The sequence below is a fragment of the Magnolia sinica genome, chromosome 17 (genome assembly GCF_029962835.1).
Source record: "Magnolia sinica isolate HGM2019 chromosome 17, MsV1, whole genome shotgun sequence".
In the NCBI taxonomy this organism is placed as follows: domain Eukaryota; kingdom Viridiplantae; phylum Streptophyta; class Magnoliopsida; order Magnoliales; family Magnoliaceae; genus Magnolia; species Magnolia sinica.
Window position 1 is genome coordinate 30,307,123 of NC_080589.1, and position 23,449 is coordinate 30,330,571.

The 23,449-nt window shown below is 38.7% G+C and overlaps 1 protein-coding gene across 8 annotated transcripts in view; it reads left to right on the top strand.

Annotated features, from left to right (window-relative positions):
• LOC131230201 (uncharacterized) overlaps positions 1-23,449 on the top strand; it is an 88,125-nt gene that overhangs the window by 60,564 nt on the left and 4,112 nt on the right. For 3 of the 8 annotated variants that reach the window (XM_058226011.1, XM_058226013.1, XM_058226012.1), the window contains exon 7: positions 3,000-3,396. In XM_058226011.1, the coding sequence (XP_058081994.1) occupies positions 3,000-3,007 (8 nt within the window). In that variant the 3' untranslated portion in view covers positions 3,008-3,396. Of the gene's footprint in view, positions 1-2,007; positions 2,084-2,706; positions 2,814-2,999; positions 3,397-7,067; positions 7,088-23,449 lie in introns of those variants that run through there. The other 5 variants (XM_058226008.1, XM_058226009.1, XR_009163900.1 and 2 more) reach the window with 4 other exon arrangements.

Sequence of the window (23,449 nt, forward strand, 5' to 3'; positions counted from 1 at the left end):
TCTCCCTCATCACCTTTTTACCTTTAATTTCTTCCAAGTTCTTCTTCATCTCCTCCCTTACTGCATAAGGGACACTTGGACACCCTAAAACTTGACCCTTATTGATGGGCCAAGTGCTATTTTAATCGGGTTATGCCCCCGCTCAAACTCCTGCTGCAAAACTTGCACATTATTTATTGTCTACTCCCAACTATCCATACTCCATACTTACACCCTACATCTTCATTCTCATTTCCAATCATCCCAACAAATATAATTATACAACAATGGCCACTCTACAGTCTGCACAAGCCACAAAGCGACAAACAATAAAGAAAATGTATTATCAATTTGCATCAAACTATGAAACTAAGCATATGAAATTGAAATTGCAGCAACTAAGAAATTGCATCAATTTGCATCCCCCCTAGACATGCATTACATTTCAAGTTTCAACATATTTGGATTTTTTATTTTTTATTTTTCTTTTTGAAATTAATGAAAACTAGATATAATATTTGAAAAAAAATCACCAAACTACTCAATCTGATGAAAAAAAAAAAGGGACAAAATTAGCTCCCCTCCCCCAACAAAAAAAAAAAAAAAAACACTTTTTTTTTTGACTTGATCTGATTGAAAATGCATCCCCTCTCCAGATCTGTGATCAGATTAATTTTTTTTTCTGGAATTTACTGATTTTTCGACAGATTTTTATTAAAAAAAACCTTTTTTATTTTTTGGATCAGATCTACAGATCTGATTGGAAATGGGTCGCCTCTCCAGATCTGAGATTAGATTCTTTTTTTTTTTTTAATGATTTTTGAAAAATATACAAAAATCAGGAGTCTGCCCCCTTCCCCCCCCCCCCTCTAAAAACAAAAACCCAAAAAATGTAAAAAAGATCTTCAATGCTGGCAGTTTTTGGTAGATCTTGGGGTATAATAAACATAAATATGGATTACAACAAGGATTGATAACCAAAAATGGATTTTTTTTTTTTTTTTACCTCTTTTTTGATTTTTTCAAAACTGGCCCCAAACTGTTTCGATCCTTCAAATTGGCTGAAATCCGATGTTTTGATCCTCCAAGTTGCTGTTAATGGCTTTGAAAATCCCATTAGGTTGATGTATTTGAGGAATTTGAAAGCTTGGAGGAGAAATGAGAGAGAGAGATCGAAAATGGGGAAGGAAAGGGGCGTTTTGCCCTTTTACAGAATATTGGCACCGATACAGCCCATATCGGCTGATACGGTACAACGGATATTGATATGGCCGATACAGGGCCGTATTTTGCATTGTATCTAGCTGATATGGATACAATATACCCGTATCGGCCGATACGATACCGTTTTTCATATCTATGGTAGTAGCCATCCAATAAGTGACCTGCAAAAGATATGGTTAGAGCAGCGGTCCACATTGACCATTAAAATAAACAACTTGATGATCACTGTTGTCGAATCACTGCAATTTCATCCACATGGTAACTGGCCTTACAAACAATTTCGTTCACCTTGTGTTTGCCATCTGAACCTTGAGGAAGGAACTCAACAGAACTTTTATGCAGCATTTGCTGCATACTTGTGTTTCTTTATTCTTTTAATCAGCCTTCCCATAAATGTTTACAAAGCCTTTGGTAAATTTGTTGAAAGAAAATTGCAGCAAGTGGATAAAGGGACATTTTCTTGAAGCAAAGAAATTTGGTGATGCATTAAGGAACAAAGATAATTGGATAAAGAGTGGCGTAACAAAGAAAGATACTAAACATGAAATTTTAGTCTGTCTTTTCAATTTTTTTAGTCTATTAATTGGATAAAGAGTGGCATAGCAAAAGAAAGATGCTAAACATGAAATCTGTCTGCCTTTTCATTTATTTAGTATATTAATTGGATAGAGAGTGGCATAGCAAAAGAAAGATACTAACATGAAATCTTAGTCTGCCCTTTCATTTTTTAGTACATTAATTGGATAAAGAGTGGCATAGTTCGCTTGACATTGCTTTGAAACGTTGGATCCCTTGACTCTTTAGCTGCAGTTCCAAGAGCTCTAGTGAATGGCTTCTATAACCATTCATAGGTCTGAGATCCACATCTATGAATTGAGAGGTCTGAATGGTTAACTCTGCAATCAGTTTTTAGAATCAATAGATTTTATTTTATCTTTTTATTTTTTTATTTTTGTTGAAAGGCAGAATCAATAGGTGTTCAGATTGTTCAATGGAATAAATTGAAACCCTTCCTACTAGATGATCATGATACTTCCCAAAGGTGGAAATTCTTGATCAATGGAGGAACAATATCACCATTGTTGTTCAATAAGATACCAAAGTGGATGATTGACTCATTCTGTTCTACAAATAATCTTGGGAAATCCTTTGATAACACTGATTCCTATTTCTCTATGATATCCTGCCATAGAGGCGAATGGTTTCTTTAATCATTACTATCTGCCACAAGTTAAACTGGCCAATGGCTTCTATAACCATGCTTGTTCAGAATAAACTTAGTGTATCTCACACCTTTACATGTTTCCTTTCTTTTACTTATTTTTGTTTTTATTTTATTATTGTGTTATATTCTGTTCAACAACTGTGTTTTCTTCTTGGATGAAAAATACATGTGCTATTGTGGCATTTGGATGGAAAATTGATCTGAGAACATTCAGTTTAGTTAAGAGGAATATTAAAAAAGATGATGATGTTTCCTGGCATTATATTGCGAATATTTAGCTTAGTCAAGAGGAAAAATGACAAAAAGATAGTGACGCTTTCTGGCATTCATAATGAGGAAGTAGCCCCTAAGTTGCAGTTACGTCTCTTTCAATCCCAGCTTTGAGGTAATAACTCAATTGCAATTTCTCTACCATAGCCTCAATATGAATGCAAAGAAACTGCAATTTTGTTATTTTCCCTTAATCGACCTAACAATTGTAATTTAATTTAATATAACATCTATACACATCCTAAGAGCAGTTTTGGATTTATCATTATGACCATATATTGTTCTTGGTTGATTATTTCAGCTTGTTAAGGATTACCAGGCATGGGCTTCTGGTGACACCTCGAGGCAGCCTCTAGGTACAGGTAAAATTTGAGGCCACCGCAACGTGACTGCAGCAGTTGTTGGTTGATTTATATTGTTGATCTGGAGTCCCTTCATGTTGTTTTTCTTTGCTTATGTTGATGCTGCTGAAGAATCCATGTTTTCATTGGAGGCTTCTAATGGTTTTAGAACAATGTTGATATGTTGTTGTTCTCTTTCTGGTTAGAGGTCAGTAGCCAAGAGTGTTTCATGATATCCACAACTACATCAATTCAAATAAGAAGAATTCAAGTTAAGTTTGTCTTCTGATATGTGCCCAAGGTATCAAGAACTTTGAGAAATATTTTGGGAGGGAATTTTCAAGTCTTGAACCTCAAGAGATGTATTGTCTGTTGAGGCGTGGGCTCGGTGCATTTGGAGCCCTTATTCTAGTGATCCAGAACATTGATTCATCAATGTGATGGTTCTCTCATAGTAATGTGCCCAAAACCTCCAAGGTTACGAGATGTTAGCTGTTTGATCTATCTTACTTTGTCTTATTTGCTGTTGGACGTGGATCATTGCCCCCCCATGCGCCCCACTGGTCGAAGTGTTAGCATCTCCTAATCTGGAAGCTTTTTGTGAATTTTTGGGTATCCATCTTGATCAACATATTATGGATGTAATCATGTGCAATGTACACATTTGTTCAGGTACAGGATGTCGTAAGTCCTCTACTGAATGCATGTATGAAAGGACGAGCTATAGTTGTCCTAAAGGGAGGGTGAATAAGACAATACAAAATATTTCGATATAATGTGGAATAATTAAACAAATACTCTCAATTGCTGAGTATTGAAATCTTGATTCCAAATAGTTCATAGGACAACCTTCACCTAAAAGATTTAGGCAGGACAACCTTATTTCACATCGTCTTTGAGATCAAAATATCAAACTTAGCAAGAGACAATCAATCACAAGGAAAGTAATAAAGAAATAAACATTCACCACCACTACTCGAGGAGTTATAGTGGTTCAGTGCTTAACCCCACACCTACTCCACTCCCAAAATTACTACCCACGTAATTTTGACTTTCACTATTTCAAGGTTTTCACAAGTTCACCTTAACAACCTAATATAGTTCTTGTGATTTTTACGGGTTATCATAACAAAACCCACTTTGTGATTTTCATGGGCTCACTACAAAACAACCCGTTGAGATTTCCGGGCTATCTCAGAAAAACCCAAAAAAATAACAAATGAAAGTACAGTACTTATCTTCTGATGTCGAGTCGAAGACGTAACTGTAGCGTGATTGCAGCGATCTTCTTTCTTGGGATATTGATGAAGCTGTATATGTGTTTAACCCAAAAAGAATATAGGGATCTAATGTATTTTCAATAAACAAAACCGTAATGCTGCAAATTCAATTCGTTGATTCTCGAGTATGGATTACTCTATTGAAAATGATTAAAACTAACTTGAGAAAAGAGAATAGAATAAGCTAAATTAATATAAGATTTACCGCATAAATAGCTTAAGATCGCCTTGAATTTCTCTTCTTGCTTGAGTATATTGCTCACAAATTTTCGTTGTTGAAATAAATGAGAGAAGGCCTCTATTTATAGTCAAAGGTCTTGGAAATTCGGTTGGTTGGCCTGATTTTTGGTTTGGCTGGCCAAATTCCAATGATATTGTTCCAACAAACACTCGGATTTTGCGGGATAAGATCTTTCAAAAATTCGGCTGGCCGAATCTCCCTGAGATCTAAAAATCTAATGTTGTTGGAAACTTGACTGAACACTTCGGGCTGGCCGAACTGACAGGTTGGGCTAGCTGAACTTGACGTGGAAAATCCTTATCTTGTTGTATACTTGCCCGAAATGTGTTGGGTTAGCCGAAGGTAGTTAGGCTGGCTGAACTAGAAGTCGGGTTGGTCTAACTTCAGTGTATTTTACTTAGAATTATGTTCATTATGATACCATTTGAAATACATCTAACGTTGGGTCATTCTGAGGTTATACCACTTGATGGTTGACACATACAGTCTTCATGAGTCGTCGAAGAACATCTTCATGAGTGCTTGTGATCCATTCGAGACTATGAAATTTGACAACACTGTGTGCTTTAAATATAAGCGCTTACAAGGTAAGATGCACGAGTGAAAATCTCTTGTTGAATTCCCGCATATAGGAAAATTTGGAGGTAGCTCCTCAAAAGGCAATATGGAATCTTTCTTATTTATTTAGATCTTTCTTTAATTAATTAGAGTATTTCCTTATTTTAAGTTTAATGCAGGGGCATTTTCACACTAGGCTCGAGTGGAGTATCCTGTGTGAGGCAGGGACACACTCAGGGTTGGCGGCCCGTGTGAGGTGAGATCCATGTGAATTGGGGGGGGGGGGGGGGTTGGGGTTCGGCCAAGGACCTAACCTATGGGATGTGGGGCCTGGGCTATGAGATAAAGGGATTGATTCTCTATGCTCTATCAGTTCGAGTTTTTAGAGCAAGTGGTTAGTTGTCCTCCGTCAGAGTGGGAGGTCTTGTGTTCGAGACTCTCACCGAGGGTGATTAATGCAGGGGCATTTTCACGCCGGGCTTAACCGGGGTGGCCTGTGTGAGGCAGGGGCACACTTAGGGGTGGGCGGCCCATGTGAGGTGAGACCCTTGTGAAGTGGAGCCCACGAGGGGGGTTCGGCGTCAAAGTTTCACTTGTATTTCTGTTTTATTTTATTGAATAGGAAATTAGTAGGGTTTTATTGCAATCCTACCATCTGAAGCCTTTTCTCAATGTGTTATTCATTTGGAGGTCTCTTTGCACCAACGATTGATGTAAAGAAAAGGCGTGTGGACTTTAACATTGCTGGAGCTAGTTGTGTGATACACCCGAGCATGATTGGAGAGATTTGGGTTGAGATATTGACCTTTTTTTATGTTTCTAAGTTGGTGTGGAACAGGTTATAGAGTGCCCAATCCCACATGCAATCAATCTTGGCTTGACAGGAATTAGACCAAGAGAATTTCCTTCCTGTTTACTTGAAATCATAGAGACTAGCTTTCTCGATGCATGGATCAGGGGACCGTTTGGACAACCCTCCGAAAGGGCACTTGAGGCGTAAACCCCCTTTTGAGCCAAATTGGAGTTTTTTTTTTTTTTTTTTCTTTTAAAACATGCATTTAGATGTACTTTATAAAACCTCCATTTCACCATCTGCTCGACAATCTAGATGCTAAAATGCCGACATGACGAAAACCAATTAGATGGGTTTTCGCTTAATCAACTAGAAAAGCAGGCTTGAAACCCCAACTGTGGAAACCCCCTTATCTGCAAGAGCATTCAAATGGGCCCTAAAGCTCTTGACATGATTCATATTTGGACAGGCAACTCCCCACTGTTCCCCAAGGTACCTCACACTAATTGTAGTTGCTTGCTAGAAGGCAAGAGTCTGAAACATTCCATGAAATAGTGATGATTTTATCCCACGGCTCAGTCACAGGCCCACAATTTTCACCATAGACGCTTGAAAAGAGTTTTCCGGGCCAATAGAAGCAATATAGCAATGAATCACTTGTCTGTGAGATGTGAAGATAGTAACTGAGAGGTATTTAGAGTTCCAAGCCAACAGAATCCTAGCAATAGAAGCCAAGTCCATATTAGAGAAAGTAGACCAGCCAGGAGGAAAAATAGAATTAACAAGAGCATGTAAATTCGAGTGGAGGAGGAACACAAGTTTCAATTAAACAAAGAAAACGAGTGTTGAGATGGGAAATCTTCTCTCTTATTTCTTGGTCCATAGAGGGCCTCCAAATTAGGATATTCATGGGAGTGTTGTGCTGTACAAGCTGGGCGGCTGGATGTTTATTGAGGCATGAGTTGATTGGGCCACAATGTTTGGGATCAAATCATTTGTTTCCTTGATAGAGAATTTGTCCACGTCTGAGTTTCCATCGAGACCAGACAGCTTGAAAAGCAAGTACATTCAACTCACTATTTCCTTGTTTTTTTTGTTGGATCTTGGATTCATGGCTGATTAGGGTGCTGTTTCCTTGCATCTTTGAATTGTGTAGACTGATCAGACAGCTGAGACGAGCATGCATCTTCAGGGATAATTGGTTGTTGGCTTTGACCCTTGATTGATTTCAGGGGAATTCGATTGCATTGTGATTACAAAATTCTGCTTCTTTTCGACTGAAACTCTCTTGCTTGTAGTGATCTTGTGAGGACAGCTGTTGTTGGAATGGTTGAATGTGGAGCACTGTGTGCAAGCTACTGGTTTCCATGAATACTTAACTTTTCATGGAAAGCTTTCAAAGGAAATTTCAGTTTCATCAGGAAGTTTGGTATTCACGTTGATTTACAAAAACCTGAAGAAGGTCTAGCATCTCATTTACCATTTGCTTGTCATTGCCAATGGCTTCCCAATTGTGCTAGCTAGTTTACTGAGACCTTCCTCTGAACGGAAGGAAAGCTGAAGTTCAAATTTGGGAATTCAACCCAAAATGGAATAGAATTGACTTCTTCAATTGGAGAAAGTTTTGATGACCACCTCTTGGGAACTCAAGGGTGACTGCTGATAAACCAAGGCCCACCCTCTAGGATGTTCTGGCTTTCATCAAAATTTGCAAGTAGATGGAAGTTGTCTTCAAAAGAAAGGATTTCGAATCCAGTTGCAGATTTCTATGTTTTCTCCCAAGCCTGTTTAAATATGAGATAGTATGCATGTTTGCCCACAAAATAGCCCACTAGATACTTCTCGGTGGCTTTGGTGTCCTCAACAACAACTGAGAATGGCTTGTCAATTTCCAGTGGTATATATCCATGGTAAGGTTTTCATCTGCCTTAGATGAGAACAACAACGTCAATTTACTGGTTCAGGCAGGGAATGGAGCTTGGGAGAAGAGGAAAATCATTTTCCATAATATAGGGTCCAGTATATCTATTGATCGCATCTAAGATGTCGGTTGTAGTACCTGCTAAAAGCCCTCGGTTTAGACTGATCTCCTGCTCTTGATGCAGGATGGATGGCCTAGCCTAGAATAATGCAATCACATAATAATGCTAATCAATCACAAGCTTAATGAATTCAAGTATTTAACAATGGCCAGATTTAAGACTAAATTACAACCTGTCAGTTAGAATTTATAAAACATGATTAAATAGGACCTAGGGAAGGTAGGACTTCCATCTAGCATAGGAATTGATCTAATTCTAAAGGAAATCTCTTGGTTTGCAAGGATTTGAGAATCATATTTTGGAAATTAGGGTTTAAAAGCAGGGTTATGGGATTTTGGATTTGGTAATTAGGGTTTGTTTCTTTGTTTTTATTTATTTATTTATTTAAGATTTAGGGTTGAGATTTTAGAAAACTAAGTTTGGGATTTGGGATTTTAGGGTTAGGGTTTAAGATTAGGGTTTTGGGAAATCTAGGTTCTAGGATTGGACTTAATGATTTTAGTCTTAGGGTTATGGGTTTTAGAGAGAAATGAGCAAGGATCAAAGAAGGAAATAGGGAGGAGATGGGTTGGCCGTACGGTAGTACGGTCATGTGTGGAGGTCCTTATGGTGGTACGGTGTAAGTGGGCCTAGGTTTCGATGGGTTTTAGAAGAGATTGTGGATGAGTTTTAGGGAAAACAAAGAAAATAAAGGAGTAGAGAAGGATTGAGAGATTGAGGAAAGTGGAAGGAGAGAAAAGAAAGGAAAAGTGTAGATCATATTACCTTGAAAGAAGAAGATAAGGGAGATAGATAAGATGGAATCACTCCATGGCTTCACACCACTCCAATCACAGGAGGTTTTACTTCATCACAAAGCAAAGAGAAATTTTTTTTATTTATTTATTTCATATGCAACTAGGGTGGGGACGTACAAGCCTTCATAGTCTAAAAGAGACTTTTTACAAAAAGACGCTCTTAGATAAAAAAATCTCACATAATGACGATCAATGAAATGAAATATGATTCTAATTCCCTACTCTCAACAAAACATAAGCTAAACCAACAAAACAAAAAATATCAAAACATATAAACAAACTAAATAAACTAAACTATTTCGTCGCTTGTGGGGTCCATGATCATGATGTCCAATGACAATGATCCAATAGTCAGAATGGTCCACAATTGAAATCCAACGGTCCAAATGGTCCAACTAAGTAACCCACATGCATCCTCCCAATGTGGGGCCTTCAAAGATGTATAAGCATTCATGTGGGGTCTTCAACGGGCTAGGCACTCGAATTAGGCCCACATGGCCCCATGTATGCATCACCTAGTCATAAAGAAACGAGAGCTCTCCTCCTCCTTTGGTATGCTCTAACTGGTGCTTAGATATCCTCATCAGCTCTCCTACAGGACTAGGAATCCTCACCATCACCAATTGTACACAACACATGCAACAATCAAACTCTTATGTGGGCCCATTGTGTTGTTTGTAAGACGTCCACTTTAAAAGTTAGGTACACCTCTCGATTTTTAGGCCATGCGGCTAAAATTCATGTCGTTCCATGCCAAACATAATAATGGAGTGGACCTTAACATTGCCTTGTGTGGGGGGTGCAGCATGGTTTGTATATTTAATCTAGTCTATCTATCAGGTATTCTTCACCAGGATGAACAAAAACTCTAATCATTAGCTTGATAGAAACTCAGGCAAGTCACACCACTTGAATTTAGGAGTTTTGGGGGTTAGATTTGTGCCCGATAAAGCCAATAAAATACGTTTGTGGATTATGTTTATTATTATCACTTAGTTGAATGAACTTTACTGTCTTTCACCACAATTATGTGTGAAACTATTAGTATTATGTGCCTTATAAAGCCAATGTTTTTGTATAACCTCGATTATTTATTAAATCAAATTATCTTTCACCTCAAGTGTGTGTGGAACTAATAAAACCTATGGATATTTAATGGTTTAAAGGAGAGGATATCCTCTAGTGTCTTAGAGGAAGAGTTTGGACACAACAACATTGAGAAGGGAGAGTTTTGTTTCATGGATCTCAGTACCCTAAATTCCATGACCTTAGATGTAGAAGTGGTCAATCCTTAATTGTCAAGTAGTTATCTAGTGTGTGGAAACCGATGTGAATTGGGATAAAAGGTCTTTGAGATTGGCCCACTGGTACCTATACTCTTCTTCACAGTGAGTTTTGGTTCTCAAAGAATGCAGGTTCTTGTGTTAGGCCTGATTGAGCACTTGTATGAGGATCACATTGAAAGATGACCCAGATGGGTGGGCCTACAACATCTGATGGTCTACATGATCTTGAGACTTTCACAAAAGCTGAAGATGGATGGTGTGCGTCCAATGGTCCCCCTAACCACTAATGAAGTAGAGAGGTCTGATCTTCCTATGATTCTATAGTTAAGATGGCCCTAGATTATGATCAATGACTTGAATTGTATAAGGGATGGACATATGGACAATGACTATTGCACTCTCCTCCGTATTCTCTCTAGGGCTTGGATTTATTGGATGCATTTTTGAGAGATACCATTCCCTATTTAAAGGGAGAGGTTGATGAGTTTGGATAAGGCTAGAAGTTATCCAATCTCATTAAATCTCTCCTTCTTCCCAATCCTATCTACAATTAAATTCAATTTTGAATTAAGAATTCAATTTTTAAACTTAAACATCCAAGAGAAAATGGAAAGATGATATATGGAGAGAAACCTATGTGGGACCCACTCACTAATGAGCCCCTCAAGCTCATGTCCCACATCTACTCAATCATATTGTGGGATGAGCACAATATAGATTGTCCATCTAGCTCATTCAAAATAAAAAAATCACAATCAAAAGAATCAGAGGCATGGAGACTCATTGGAACATTATTTTCTTCTTATATGTATTTGAGTACTCAGTGACCTCTTAACTAGTACTCAATAACTCAAGCTTAGCAATGCTTGTCATGGTTTGCATGACCACACCGAATGGAGTAAATTCTCGATTTGCAGTACTCGACCAACATACGCACTCATCCAACTAATCAAGTAATTTTGAAAACTCAATTTTTTTTAAACATCAATTTAAATCATTTTAAAGTAATATTGTAATACATATACGTTTAAAAATAATATCGTTTACAAAAAAAATGAAAAAAAAACTCGATCCTGCGAGTGGATAAGCCTTTAAGTACGTACTAATAGTTCTGGAAACTTGATGTAGCTGTCACGGGATCTTTCCCACATATATGTGTAATTTGGAATTGACTGAGCCACTTTCCTAGTGTAACTGAGCCTGACTAATCAAATGGCTCTTTCTCATCGTACACTAAAGTAGCTACACTCAATTTCATTCTCCCATACATAAGAGGTTGGTAACTAAGGACAGAATCTCTTATGGGACTGACTATTCGCACATTGCAATGATTAGATTGATTCAATGCAATATGTAGGTAAAAGGTCCCAACACGTGGCTATAATCTACGCTGTAAAGTAGACAATACTCGGCATATGTCGGGTTTACAATACGCAAGTTGCCACACATGAGGTATGACTCATCTCATTTCCTCATGACATGGCTTTTATTTAGGCCATTAACATTAATCGTGAAGAAGAGTAATGAAGCGATTATGTTATTTGACTTCATCAATCTCATCTTCACTTCTTTAGGGCTGAAGGCAGATATGATATCTCTTCACTCGTATCCTCATCCTCTGTCCTTCACAATAGAGGGCGGTTCACACCTCCACGTATGAACATCACTCCAATTGTACATCTTTTATTCATTCAGTGTTGGTTAACCCATACAAGTGGGTGATTGTCCTGGTGACAAAGGTAGAGATCCTACATGATCTTAAGGCAAATGTTGATGATGTACACACCTAGTCAATAATAGTGCCCAATACTGAATAAAAATAATATTTTATTCATTAATGAAAGATAAAAGTTATATGATACAATCATATCATTTAAGCTCTTCTCAATCCCATCTATCCGACGTGAACTTAGATTAGATCTCTAGTCATAAGCTTCGTCATAGGATCAACTAACATGTCTTTTGTGGAATGTAGTTGAGGGCAACCTTCTTATCCTTTACTTGATTACGGACGAAATGATACTTGATCTCAATTTGTGTGGACTTTTGGTAGTGTTTGAGGTCCTTCACCACGTCAATGGAAAATGTGTTATCTATCCTCCATGATACAAGCTCATGAATACTTGGCACAACACAACACCTACACCTTGTAAGAATTTGCGAACCCGTATGTACTCTTAAACAACAACACGACATTCAATGTACTTGGCTTCTATAGATGAAAGAGTTGTAGATGTCTGTTTCTTACTCGACCAAGAGATAGGTTCCCCTCCGAGTAAGAATACATAGTATGAAGTAGACTTTCCCTCATGGGCATCACTACCTTAGGCAGCATTAGAATATCCTTTAAGCTCGATATTCGTGCTTATATAACACAACATCAGGTCTTTGGTTCCTTTGAGATAGCGGAATATGCGTTTGACAACTTTCTAATGAGATTGTCACGGGTTGCTCTGGTAATGATTGGATACATAACTAATTTCTGTTCTGATGCAAAGCATGAGATATATTAAGTTGCCTACTGTGCTCGCTTAAGGTACTGAGGACATGATCAATTTCTTAGCTTCTGTCAAGGGAAACAATTTCCTGTCTAGCTTGGTAATTTTCTTTGTAAGAGTTTTAACGACTTTTGAATTTTTCATCATGAACTGCTCTAAAATTTTCTGCATGTAGGTGGCTTGAGACAAGCCTAAGAATATCCTAGGGTGGTCCTTGATTGATCTTTACCCCAAGAATAAAGTTGGCTTCACTAAGATCTTTAATCTCAAAATTTTATAAAAATCAATCTTTAGTTGTCATCAACAGTTGTAGCTCATTATCAGTTAGCAAGATATCATCCACATATAGAGATAGTATAAAAAAGATCTTTCAGACCGTTATACACACACATGCAATGATCTTCTTATTTCCTTGTGAATTCGGTGATGGTGATAGCTAAGTGGAACCTTATGTACCACTCCCTTAAAGATTGCTTCAATCCATAGATGGATTTTAACTATGTGCAGACTTTCTTTGGGTTCTTTTTGTCCACATATTGCATGAGTTGTTGCATGCATATCTCTTCATCTAAGTCATAATTTAAGAATGTGGTCTTTACATACATTTGATATAACTTTAAGTATAAAGTTGTGACATTGGATAAGATCATGGAGATTGAGGAGAATTTTGCAATAGGTGAAAAGGTCTCCTCGTAATCAATGCATTCTTTTTGCATGAAACCTTTAGCAACTAATCGTGCTTTGTACTTGTCCATTGTACTATCTGCCTTTCTTTTGATCTTGAATACCCTTTTGTTACATATCACTTTACGGTTAGAACGCATATCTACAACTTTTCAGACTTTATTTTTCTATATGGAAGCGATCTCTTCATCCATCGTAGTTACCCAATCAGCTAGATTTGAAGACAAACAATGCGTTATGATAAGAATTACATTAGTCATCGTTAATAGCAATGCAAGAGTATGACTTACCCTTGATATCAAAGTATCTTCGAGGAATTAATCATCTTTCACTTCAACGTAATTCATGAGCTTGGTGAGGTATACTTCTATTGTCCTTATGAACCATGGGAGTATCTCCATTGTGAGAAGTGGACCTCTCACTCTCTTGAGATACATCGGAGATATAAAAATTCTACTTAGCTTTCAACTTTTTCCAACTAGAATATCCGTCTTCGACGAAGGTTGTCTTGAGATTATATCACAGTCCATTCTCCACAATCCTCATAAATTAGAATGTATCCCTTTGAGCGCATGGGGTACCTAATGAATACACACTCAATGGTTTTGCTATTGAGTTTACCTTATGAAGAGCGAGCAACAATACATATTCTAAAAATTCCCAAGGGGTCGATCGGCTAAAGAAGGAATCCTCCCGGTTCACATCTCATATGAGGTCTTAGGAACGGATTTATATGGGAATCTATTAAGGACATAGACAACTATAAGCAATACGTCTCCCTAGAATGTGGTAGAGAGATTGGCATGTGCCGTCATTAATCTAACCATGTCCAATAGTATCATGTTTATTTTCTTTGCAACTCCATTTTGTTGTAGAGTATAAGCCATTATATATTATCAGACAATGCCAGCGCTTTCACAGTATGATTTAAACGTTTCAGATTTATACTTACCACTTTTGTCACATATAAGGATTTTAATCTTTTTCTCCAACTGATTCTTAACTTCAGCTTTGTATTTGAGAAAACAGTCCAAAGCCTTAGATTTAAATAAGATGAGATACACATCCATGGCATGAGTAATTGTAAATGAAAGTGACAAGTACTGGCATCCATTTTTTGCACGTACATTTAGGGGTTAACAAATATCCAAATGGATTATCTGTAGCAAACCCTTAGGCCTAACTCTTTTAGAAAATGATTTCTTAGAATTCTTTCCGGACACAATGTTTACAAAATGACAGATCGACTTTGGATAAAGAACACAATAGATCAAAATGAGCTAGTCTTATCATATTGTCTTTTTCAATGTGACCTAACCTCGAGTGTCATTTTATAGATTTAGATACAATCGATTTATTCGTCTTTTCAGATAAAAAGTAAGGGGTGCATCATCACATTCTACATCAAGAATCAATAAATCTGAAACTAAACCACCCATGCAAAAATGAGGTTATTTAGTTTTAATGAAACTTTAATTATGAAAAAATGAATATCAAAACCATCTACTAACAACCTAAAAACAAAACTTAAACTCCAATGCATGTTCGGCATAAAGAGTATTATGGAGGATTGCCGCTCACCCTCTCACGTAAGAAGACGTTAAACCCTAGTCCTTAACATAGTTTCAACAACGTTATTCCCCATGTACACATTGTAGCTAGTGTTCGAAATATCAGTATCGCGTTACGTATCGCATTCTTGGGATACGGATACGTATCAGTTATCGCAGGGGATATATCAGTTGTATCGTGTAATGTATTGTTGTTGTTAGAAACATGGGGAAACATTGGGAAATTGGTTGAATTTTTCGATAAAACTTCAGTAATTGTTAAAAAAGACATCAATACACACTTATAAATCAAAACATTACAAAAAAGAAGTACACATAATAGGTTTTCTTTGTATTGGGTCCTAATCTATGCGTTGTCTAACTGAATTGATGCAAGTATATTCAATGTCTATTCATATAATTTATAAATTGTAAGAAGACATGTGAAAATACAAGCAATACATTCAAAAGCAAAAGAAAAATCACTAGATTGAATACAAAGATTGCAAATGATTTGCGAGAAATTGAGAAATTTTGATTTTTTTTTTCAATTTTTCACTACTCAGCCCATCTCCTCCAAATCTCGAAATCAAAGCTCTGATTTTTCATGGAGATGATGAAAAATCATAAATTTGTAACAATTTGACACTAATTTAACATGATTTACAGAAAATAAGAGCATCGAAATTCGAAAATGCTTACTAGATCATGTCACATACTTTGTTACCCTGAATTCAAAATCCATTCGTTGGATAGAGTATAAACGGAAAGTATTTTGAAATAAATGCCTGCAAACAAATAATCAAATGACTTAGGAATTACTGTCTTTTTATGTGTGCACTGACGGGTGTAGTGGCTGGAGTTTCACAGATGAAATAGATCAAGTTAGACTTTTTCTGCTTTTTCTTTCCTTTTCCCTTCTTGGGATTAGGAGTAGGTGTCATAGGTTTTTGTTCCTGGTTGTTCTTTTTCACCATCTTGTGAGCTTTGACCATCTCTTGTTAGACTTCCGCTTGTGGGTTTCTTCTACGAAGGCCTTGACTTCACCTCGCTGAATTACATTCATCTCAACCTCATGTACCAGGCAGCCACACAAGTCTCTAAATGTAGTTTTTGAATAATTGTAGTTTAGAATCCCTTTTAAGTGGGGCCCATGACTCGGGGCAAGGAATGGAGCCTTGCGATGATCTTTTGATTCTCTGTTCCCAACATTCCCAACGACACATATCATTTGCTCCATTTTAATGATATGATCCTTAATGGAGCAACCGACCAACATCTTATTGTGAACGTGGTGCACCCATGTGCCTCTTCATGGTCCTTCACTCCCTCTTTTATGTGGCTTATGGGTGGGGTGGTATTGACTCAAGAGTATGGTTCATTTAGTTCAGAATGGCCACTAGTTAATTTACTTGAAATTCCATAGTCGGCCAGAACCTGCAGAATTGTGAAACTAGAAAATCCGACGCTAGAGATTTCAAACAAGAGACCTCAGTGACGGAGAAGGAACAGGTTCGACACAAATGTGCGGTCTCTACTTTGTGGGATTCTTGGGATTTGGGGGGATTTAGAGTTGTGGAGTAGCCTTTATTACAAACAAGATTTGGAGCCGACTAATCGACTAAAAAATTCTACTCTGTTGGGTTATGGAGGCAGTTTGTTCACATCAACCAATACCAAGGAGTGGATTATTTGAAAGTAAAAGGAAAAGAACTAAGCAATCTTAGGCTTTTAATATTCCAAGATCCAGGAAGCTAGGCAAGGAACAAAACATATGCCTAAGAGTTGTCTAGAGAGGGGGCAGAGGGGTGTAAGAGTGGAGAAGTATTGCTAACGAGAAGGAAAATAAATGTAACAACACTTGAGTATTTCGTGGGAAGATCTATGGAGATGTGAGTAGAAGAAGAATTCTGATACTCTTCATGGAAAGAGATGATTGGAACTCTTAAACTCTACTCCTCGAAACTTCAGATGATAAAATGATCTTAGTAAGCTTAATGGATGGGATAGATGGCTTGGATGGTTCGAACGATTAGTTTAGATAGATGGATGGAAGGGTGGTTCAGTGGTTTTGAATGGATGACTAAGGTTAGTGGCTAGGGTTTGGATAACTAAGTTTTGTGGCTAAAGTGGATGGTTAGGATGGATGACTAGATTAAGGAGGGAGAAAGGTTAGAAGTGAGAGCTCTCTTCCCTCTTCTTGGTGGTGTGTGTGTTATTGTGTGGAACGAGGGGATGAGGAGGGTTTTATAGGTGGAACCCATGACACTTTGGTTAATAGTGAGTAGGTAAAGAGTAAAGTGACACATGGCAGGCCCTAATTGGCCAGGGAAAGCTTGGGGATACATGTCATCCTGATAGGGACATCACGCGCACTCACGCCCCCCCCACCCCCCCCCCCCCCCCCACATGCATGTACGCCAAGAGGGCCCCACCGTCGATCTGGATCGATGACGACGTCGAGGGAGGGCTCCTACCTAGAAGACGAAGTTTTGATTCAAAAGAGTGGGCCCGTTAGTCAAGAAAAGCTCATCATGGGATCTCATGATCATGGCCCACTAGTCAGATTGATTTCATATTTTAGGTTTTGCTTATTAATGTTATTTAGAACACCATGGATGCTTTAGATTTCTTTGATTAGCTTTACTTTGATTTACTTCATCGCCAAGTAATAGGTTGCGCACATGACGCAAGTTTTGAGGTATAGGGTTTTCTTATAAATAGACACCCCTTGTAGCTTTTTTTTTAAATTGATTGAAGATTAATAAAAATTCTGCATTTTCCTACTCTCTGAGTTGTGAAGCCTAATTGGGTGCGAAACTCTCCCTTCATCGAAGGGTTAACTACTGTGGTGCGAAGCCACATCTATCCCGATTCGCCCCCATCCATCGCCATCTCTACTACATACCTTCTACCATCCCTTCTTCTCATCTTACCCCATCATCTACACTTCGAATCAATCATCTATTGCAGCAATTCTCCTCTTCACAACAGAATTTTAGAATCTGGCCCTGCAGGAGGGCTGAAACTTTGGCGGAGCACCATGCACAAACTGTACATTAGATCGAGTTGAGATTTGGGGGTTTTGGAGTCCATACCTGGCCGACCAGGGCCAAGGTGACCTTTTTCTAAATAGTGGGCCTCACACACGTGCGGCCGAGACACACGCATGTGCGTCTGGGCCATTGTTGTTGTCCACGCGTGCGGTACTTCTCTGGTTCGTCTCTCCTCTCTTTCACTCCGCTTTCACCCAAAATCCCTAAACCTAACCCTAAATTACTCAAATCTCCAATTTTATGCCCCTTTTCTTACCCTAGGGTTCCTTGATTTGAAATTGGTGAATCCCTTGGATTAGGGACTGATTACTATGCATGTGTGGATGATTATTTCTTATCTTTGAGTATCGTTTGGTTCATAATTTTTTATTGTTCCAGCCCTATCCTGTATAGGCCTGGACCCACATAGATTCCCCTTAATTGAATGTTTGGACTTTCATGTGGGATATGGAATTTGTGTAATTGTTTCTGAACTAATGTGATCTTAAGCCTGAAATCTCGCATATCATATCTAATTTTCATGTCCTACATCAAATTTGGTATCAAAGTCTAGGGTTCTTGTAGGGGAATTCATTACATGTTTAGGGTTTGGTTGTTTATGTCCATTACGCATCAATTCTCATCATATATGGCTGTTTACAGGTCCATAAACCCTAACATAAGCTATTGAAATTTTCTGTTATCCCTTTATTTGAATTATTTTAGAAATTAACTTAGTTTTCTATTTATAGGCTTAGAAAGTTTCCTTTTCTGTTTTTTAGAAACTTTCTTAATCTGTTTTTAGAAACTAATTTCCTCTCCTTTTTCATTTTCAAAAACTAGTTTACTTTCCTTTTTCTTTTTTAGAAACTAACTTACTTTCTATTTTTAGAAGCTTTCCTTTTTCTTTTTCTTTAGAAACTAGGTTGTTTTTTTTTTTTTTTTTTTTTTTTTTTTAAAAGAAAATTTTTTAATTTGTTTTTTTTTTTTATAGAAGCTTTCCTAATTTGTTTCTTTAGAGACTTTCCTAATTTGTTTTTAGAACTTTCCTTTTTCGTTTTTAGAAACTAGGTTACTTTTCTTTAGAAACTTTCCTAATTTGTTTTTTTTTTTTAGAAACTTTCCTAATTTGTTTTTTATAGAAACTTTCCTAATTTGTTTTACTTAGAAACTTTCCTTTTTCGTTTTTAGAAACTAGGTTGCATTTTTTTTTAGAAACTTTCCTAACTTGTTTTAAAAACTTTCCTTTTGCGTTTTTAGAAATTAGGTTGTTTTTTTTTTTTTTTTTTTTTTTAAATTCTTATATTTTGACAACTATATTGCTAAATTTTGGTTGGTACCCTACACCAAGCATGGAACAATTGCAAGAGTCACTAAAGAAGCTGTCCCAAAAGTTGGAGTTTATGATTAAGCGCTTGGAAATGGACCAATACTTAGAACAACTTGATGTGCACATTATCCGACTAAAGACCATCGCCAGAACAAACCCCACCATTGGGGTAGATGTCCCATCTCAGGCAGGTGGCTTGGTGGCTAGACCAATGAATGGAGTTGGTGAATGAATCAATTATGGGTTTGCACCTGTGCACCCACCCCATGAGAGACATTAAGACCACTATTTTGAGGGGTACGACATGTGCGGCCTTGTGGTTGGAGAGAGTGCACCAGACACTAGTGTAGAGTTACCCACTGATGCCATTCCGATAATGGATGAGTTACGTGATGTCTTTCCTGATGATCTACCGGATGAGTCTCCCCCTAGGAGGGATATAGAGCACTCCAGAACATGGGACACCGTAATACCTACAGTCGAGTTTGCATTTAATAGTTCTGTCGATAGGTCCACATGTCTTAGTCCTTATGAAGTTGTTACTGTTTATAAACCTGGGAAACCTATTGATCTTGTCCCTATGTCACTGTCCCATAGGGTGTCAGAGCCTGCGGAGTCTTTTGCGCATCACATTCATTCATGGCATCAAGAAATCAGGCAGAAGATCACTACTAGTAATGAACATTACAAATTTTTTGCAAACCAACATAAACGTTTCAAAGAATTCAATATTAGGGACTTTGTGATAGTCCGCATATGACCCGAACGGTACCCTCCGGGGGCCGTTCATAAGTTACACGCACGTAGCGCTGGACCCTTCAAAATTATAAAACGAAATGATCTCAATGTGTATGAGGTAGATCTTCCACCTTCTATGGGAATTAGTTCCACATTCAACGTGGAGGATCTAGTTACTTTTTAGGGGACCACTAATACTTTGTTCGGCCCTTCGCCTACCCGTCCTCATTCCTCATATTTATCCCTTGAACCATGGCCCCTTCCCGACCCATTTTCTCAGCCTCTACCTCCCATACCCATTCTTCCTGACCTTTCTTCTTAGCCTCTACCTCCCATACCTAACCTTCCCGACCCATTTTTCCAGCCTTTATATCCCATACCTACCCATCCCGACCAATATTCCCAGCCTCTATGTCTCATACTTACCCTTCCCAACCCATTTTTCCTGCCTCTACCTCCCATACCTACCCGTCCCGACCCATCTTCCCAGCTTCTACCTCCCATACCTATCCTTTCCGACCCATTTTCTCAGCCTCTACCTTTCATACCTAACCTTCACACACCCAAAAAGGAAATAGAGGATATCCTGGACCATCAGATAGTTTCAACGTCGGACAAGAGGTTTCAGAAGTACCTAGTTAAATGGAAGTCACACCCAGCTTCAGACATCACGTGGCTCATTGAGGAGGAGCTTCAGAGACTTGATCCTGACATCTTGGAGCGGTTCAGGAGTTTTATTTTGCCAGTGGCGAAATCTTCGCAGTCGGGGAGAATTGATGGGTACATCACGCGCACACGCGTACTCACGTCGCCCCCCTACGCACGTACGCCAGAATAAGGGCCCCACCGTCGATCTAGATCGATGACGACGTCCAGGGAGAGTCTCCTACCTAGAAGACGAAGTTTTGATTCAAAAGAGTGAGCCCGTTAGTTAAGAAAAGCCCATCATGGGATCTCATGATTGTGGCCCACTAGTCGGATTGATTTCATATTTTAAGTTTTGCTTATTAATGTTATTTAGAACATCATGGATGCTTTAGATTTCTTTGTTAGTTTTTATTTTGGTTTAATTCATCTCCAAGTAATAGGTTGCGCACATGGTGCGAGTTTTGTGGTATAGGGTTTTCTTATAAATAGGCACCCCTTGTAGCTTTTTTTAAATTGATTGAAGATTAATAAAAATTCTGCGTTTTCCTACTCTTTGAATTGTGAAGCCTAATTGCGTGCGAAGCCCTCCCTTCATCGAAGGGTTAACTACCGTGGTGCGAAGCCACATTTATCCCGATTCACCCCTATCCATTGCCATCTCTACTACCTACCTTCTACCATCCCTTCTTCTCATCTCACCCCATCATCTGCACTTAGAATTAATTATTTATTGCAGAAATTCTCCTCCTCACAACAGAGTTTTATAATCTGGCTCTACAGGAGGGCTGAAATTTCGGCAGAGCACCATGCACAAACCGTACATCGGATCGAGTTGAGATTTGGGGGTTTTGGAGTCCATCCCTGGCCGACCAGGGCCAAGGTGGCCTTTTTCTGAATAGTGGGCCCCACACACATGTGGCCGAGATCACACGCATGTGCGTCTGGGCCATTGTTGTTGTCCACGCGTGCGGTACTTCTCTGGTTCGTCTCTCTCCTCTCTTTCACTCCGCTTTCACCCAAAATCCCTAAACCTAACCTTAAATTACTCAAATCTCCAATTTTATGCCCCTTTTCTTACCCTAGGGTTCCTTGATTTGAAATGGGTGAATCCCTTGGATTAGGGACTGATTACTATGCATGTGTGGATGATTATTTCTTATCTTTGAGTATCGTTTGGTTCATAATTTTTTATTGTTCCAGTCCTATCATGTGTAGGCCTGGACCCGCATAGATTCCCCTTAATTAAATGTTTGGACTTTCATGTGGGATATGGAATTTGTGTAATTGTTTCTGAACTAACGTGATCTTAAGCCTGAAATCTCGCATATCATATTTAATTTTCATGTCCTGCATCACATCCTCCCCTTGGCCCTTGAGGTAGCATTTCATATAATTTTGGAGAAGGATAAGGGGCATTTTGGGGAGAGATGAGAAGGGTTGACTTTTGCCTCTAGATACTCTCTTCCATTTGTGCCTCCCTCTCACCTACCATTCTTGTAGACTAAAGCTATGCCACTTGACAAGCGCTGCGTGGCATAGTTTCGATATGCTTATAATGCTTTAGGGTTTTAACCATGGGTCCATTAGAGGGGTTTCTAAAGGGGTTTTTTAAGGGCTAGTTCTAGGTTTAGTTCAGGGTAAGTTTCAGGCTCAATTTTGGGCTTAGCTTTGGGCTTTTAGGGGTTGATGGTTGTGGGGGATTGGAGATCATCCAAGGCTCAAGTTTCGGTAATCGATTGTCCCGTGTTTTTTTTTTTTTTGGGGGGGGGGGGGGTGGGCGGGGGGTACAGATGCCCCTCTTAACCAAATGCAAAAGGACACCTGTTCCCTCTGGACAGGCTTGGGTGTGGCCCAGATCGGTTGCTTGCCTTGGTGTTGGCATTAGTTGATTGTCTCAACAAGAAGTTGCTCGCACATATCATGAGAGTTCATGGAAGATGTTGTGATTGCCCCAACACTTTCTACGACATTATGCGTATCCAATCACAATTCACGTCGCGATTGGTAGTTAAATCGGGAATGTCAGTGAATCTAGATGGTAATCACCCTGCACTTCACGGCCTTATGACGATCTAACTACCGTCTGGATCTGTGATGTCATTTGCTACATGACCACCCTAGGAGTATATAGACGTCCCACCCAAAACGAGAGTAAACTGCTCTTTAAGCTTCAGTTGGGCTTTGATAAAACCATCTCTAGGCAACTCAAGAACCGTTGAAAATACAAACCAGTTAAATGGGTAGGACCCTTGGACGTCACTGAAGTAGCCAACAGACCTGATCGGTAGATCCAGAACCTGGCAAACCAAATCCTGGCCGATAATCCACTCTTCGGAAACCTTGACCATGCATATCTATGATAAAACTGTTTTTAGCCAACCCACGAAGCATCGTAAATCCAAATGGTGCAGGTCAAAATGGTCCTCGACACCTTTCGGAAACAACCAACGGACCTGATTAATCCATCCCAAATAAGGTTGGCTAATACCAGACGAACATTCGGACCCTTCGGGACACTAAATACCTTCTATACATGGCAAACATGCGTAGAAAAAGAAAAAGAAAAACCCAGGCCCATGGTGAGTTGATGGTCCGCTTGGCATGCTTTTAATTGACAGAACTGCTTACCTAACACTTATTGGAACGAAAAACAGAAAGTAGGGGGTTGACATCACTGTTGACAGGCCACAAACCGATGGTCCACGTGGCATGCTTCTTCTTCTTCTTTTTTTTTTTTTTTTTTTTTATACTATCAATCATTTCTCTTAACCTTACATAAGCCTAATCATTGATGGGCGGTAATAATGTTTGCAAATTTCACATAACAACTAACATTCTAAGGACCAGAGGTAAAGAAATGAAAGGGTCAAGAGAAGTTGGTGAGGGGTACGGATCCAGGGTTAGTCCAAGGTTTTGGAGTGCCTTGAAAA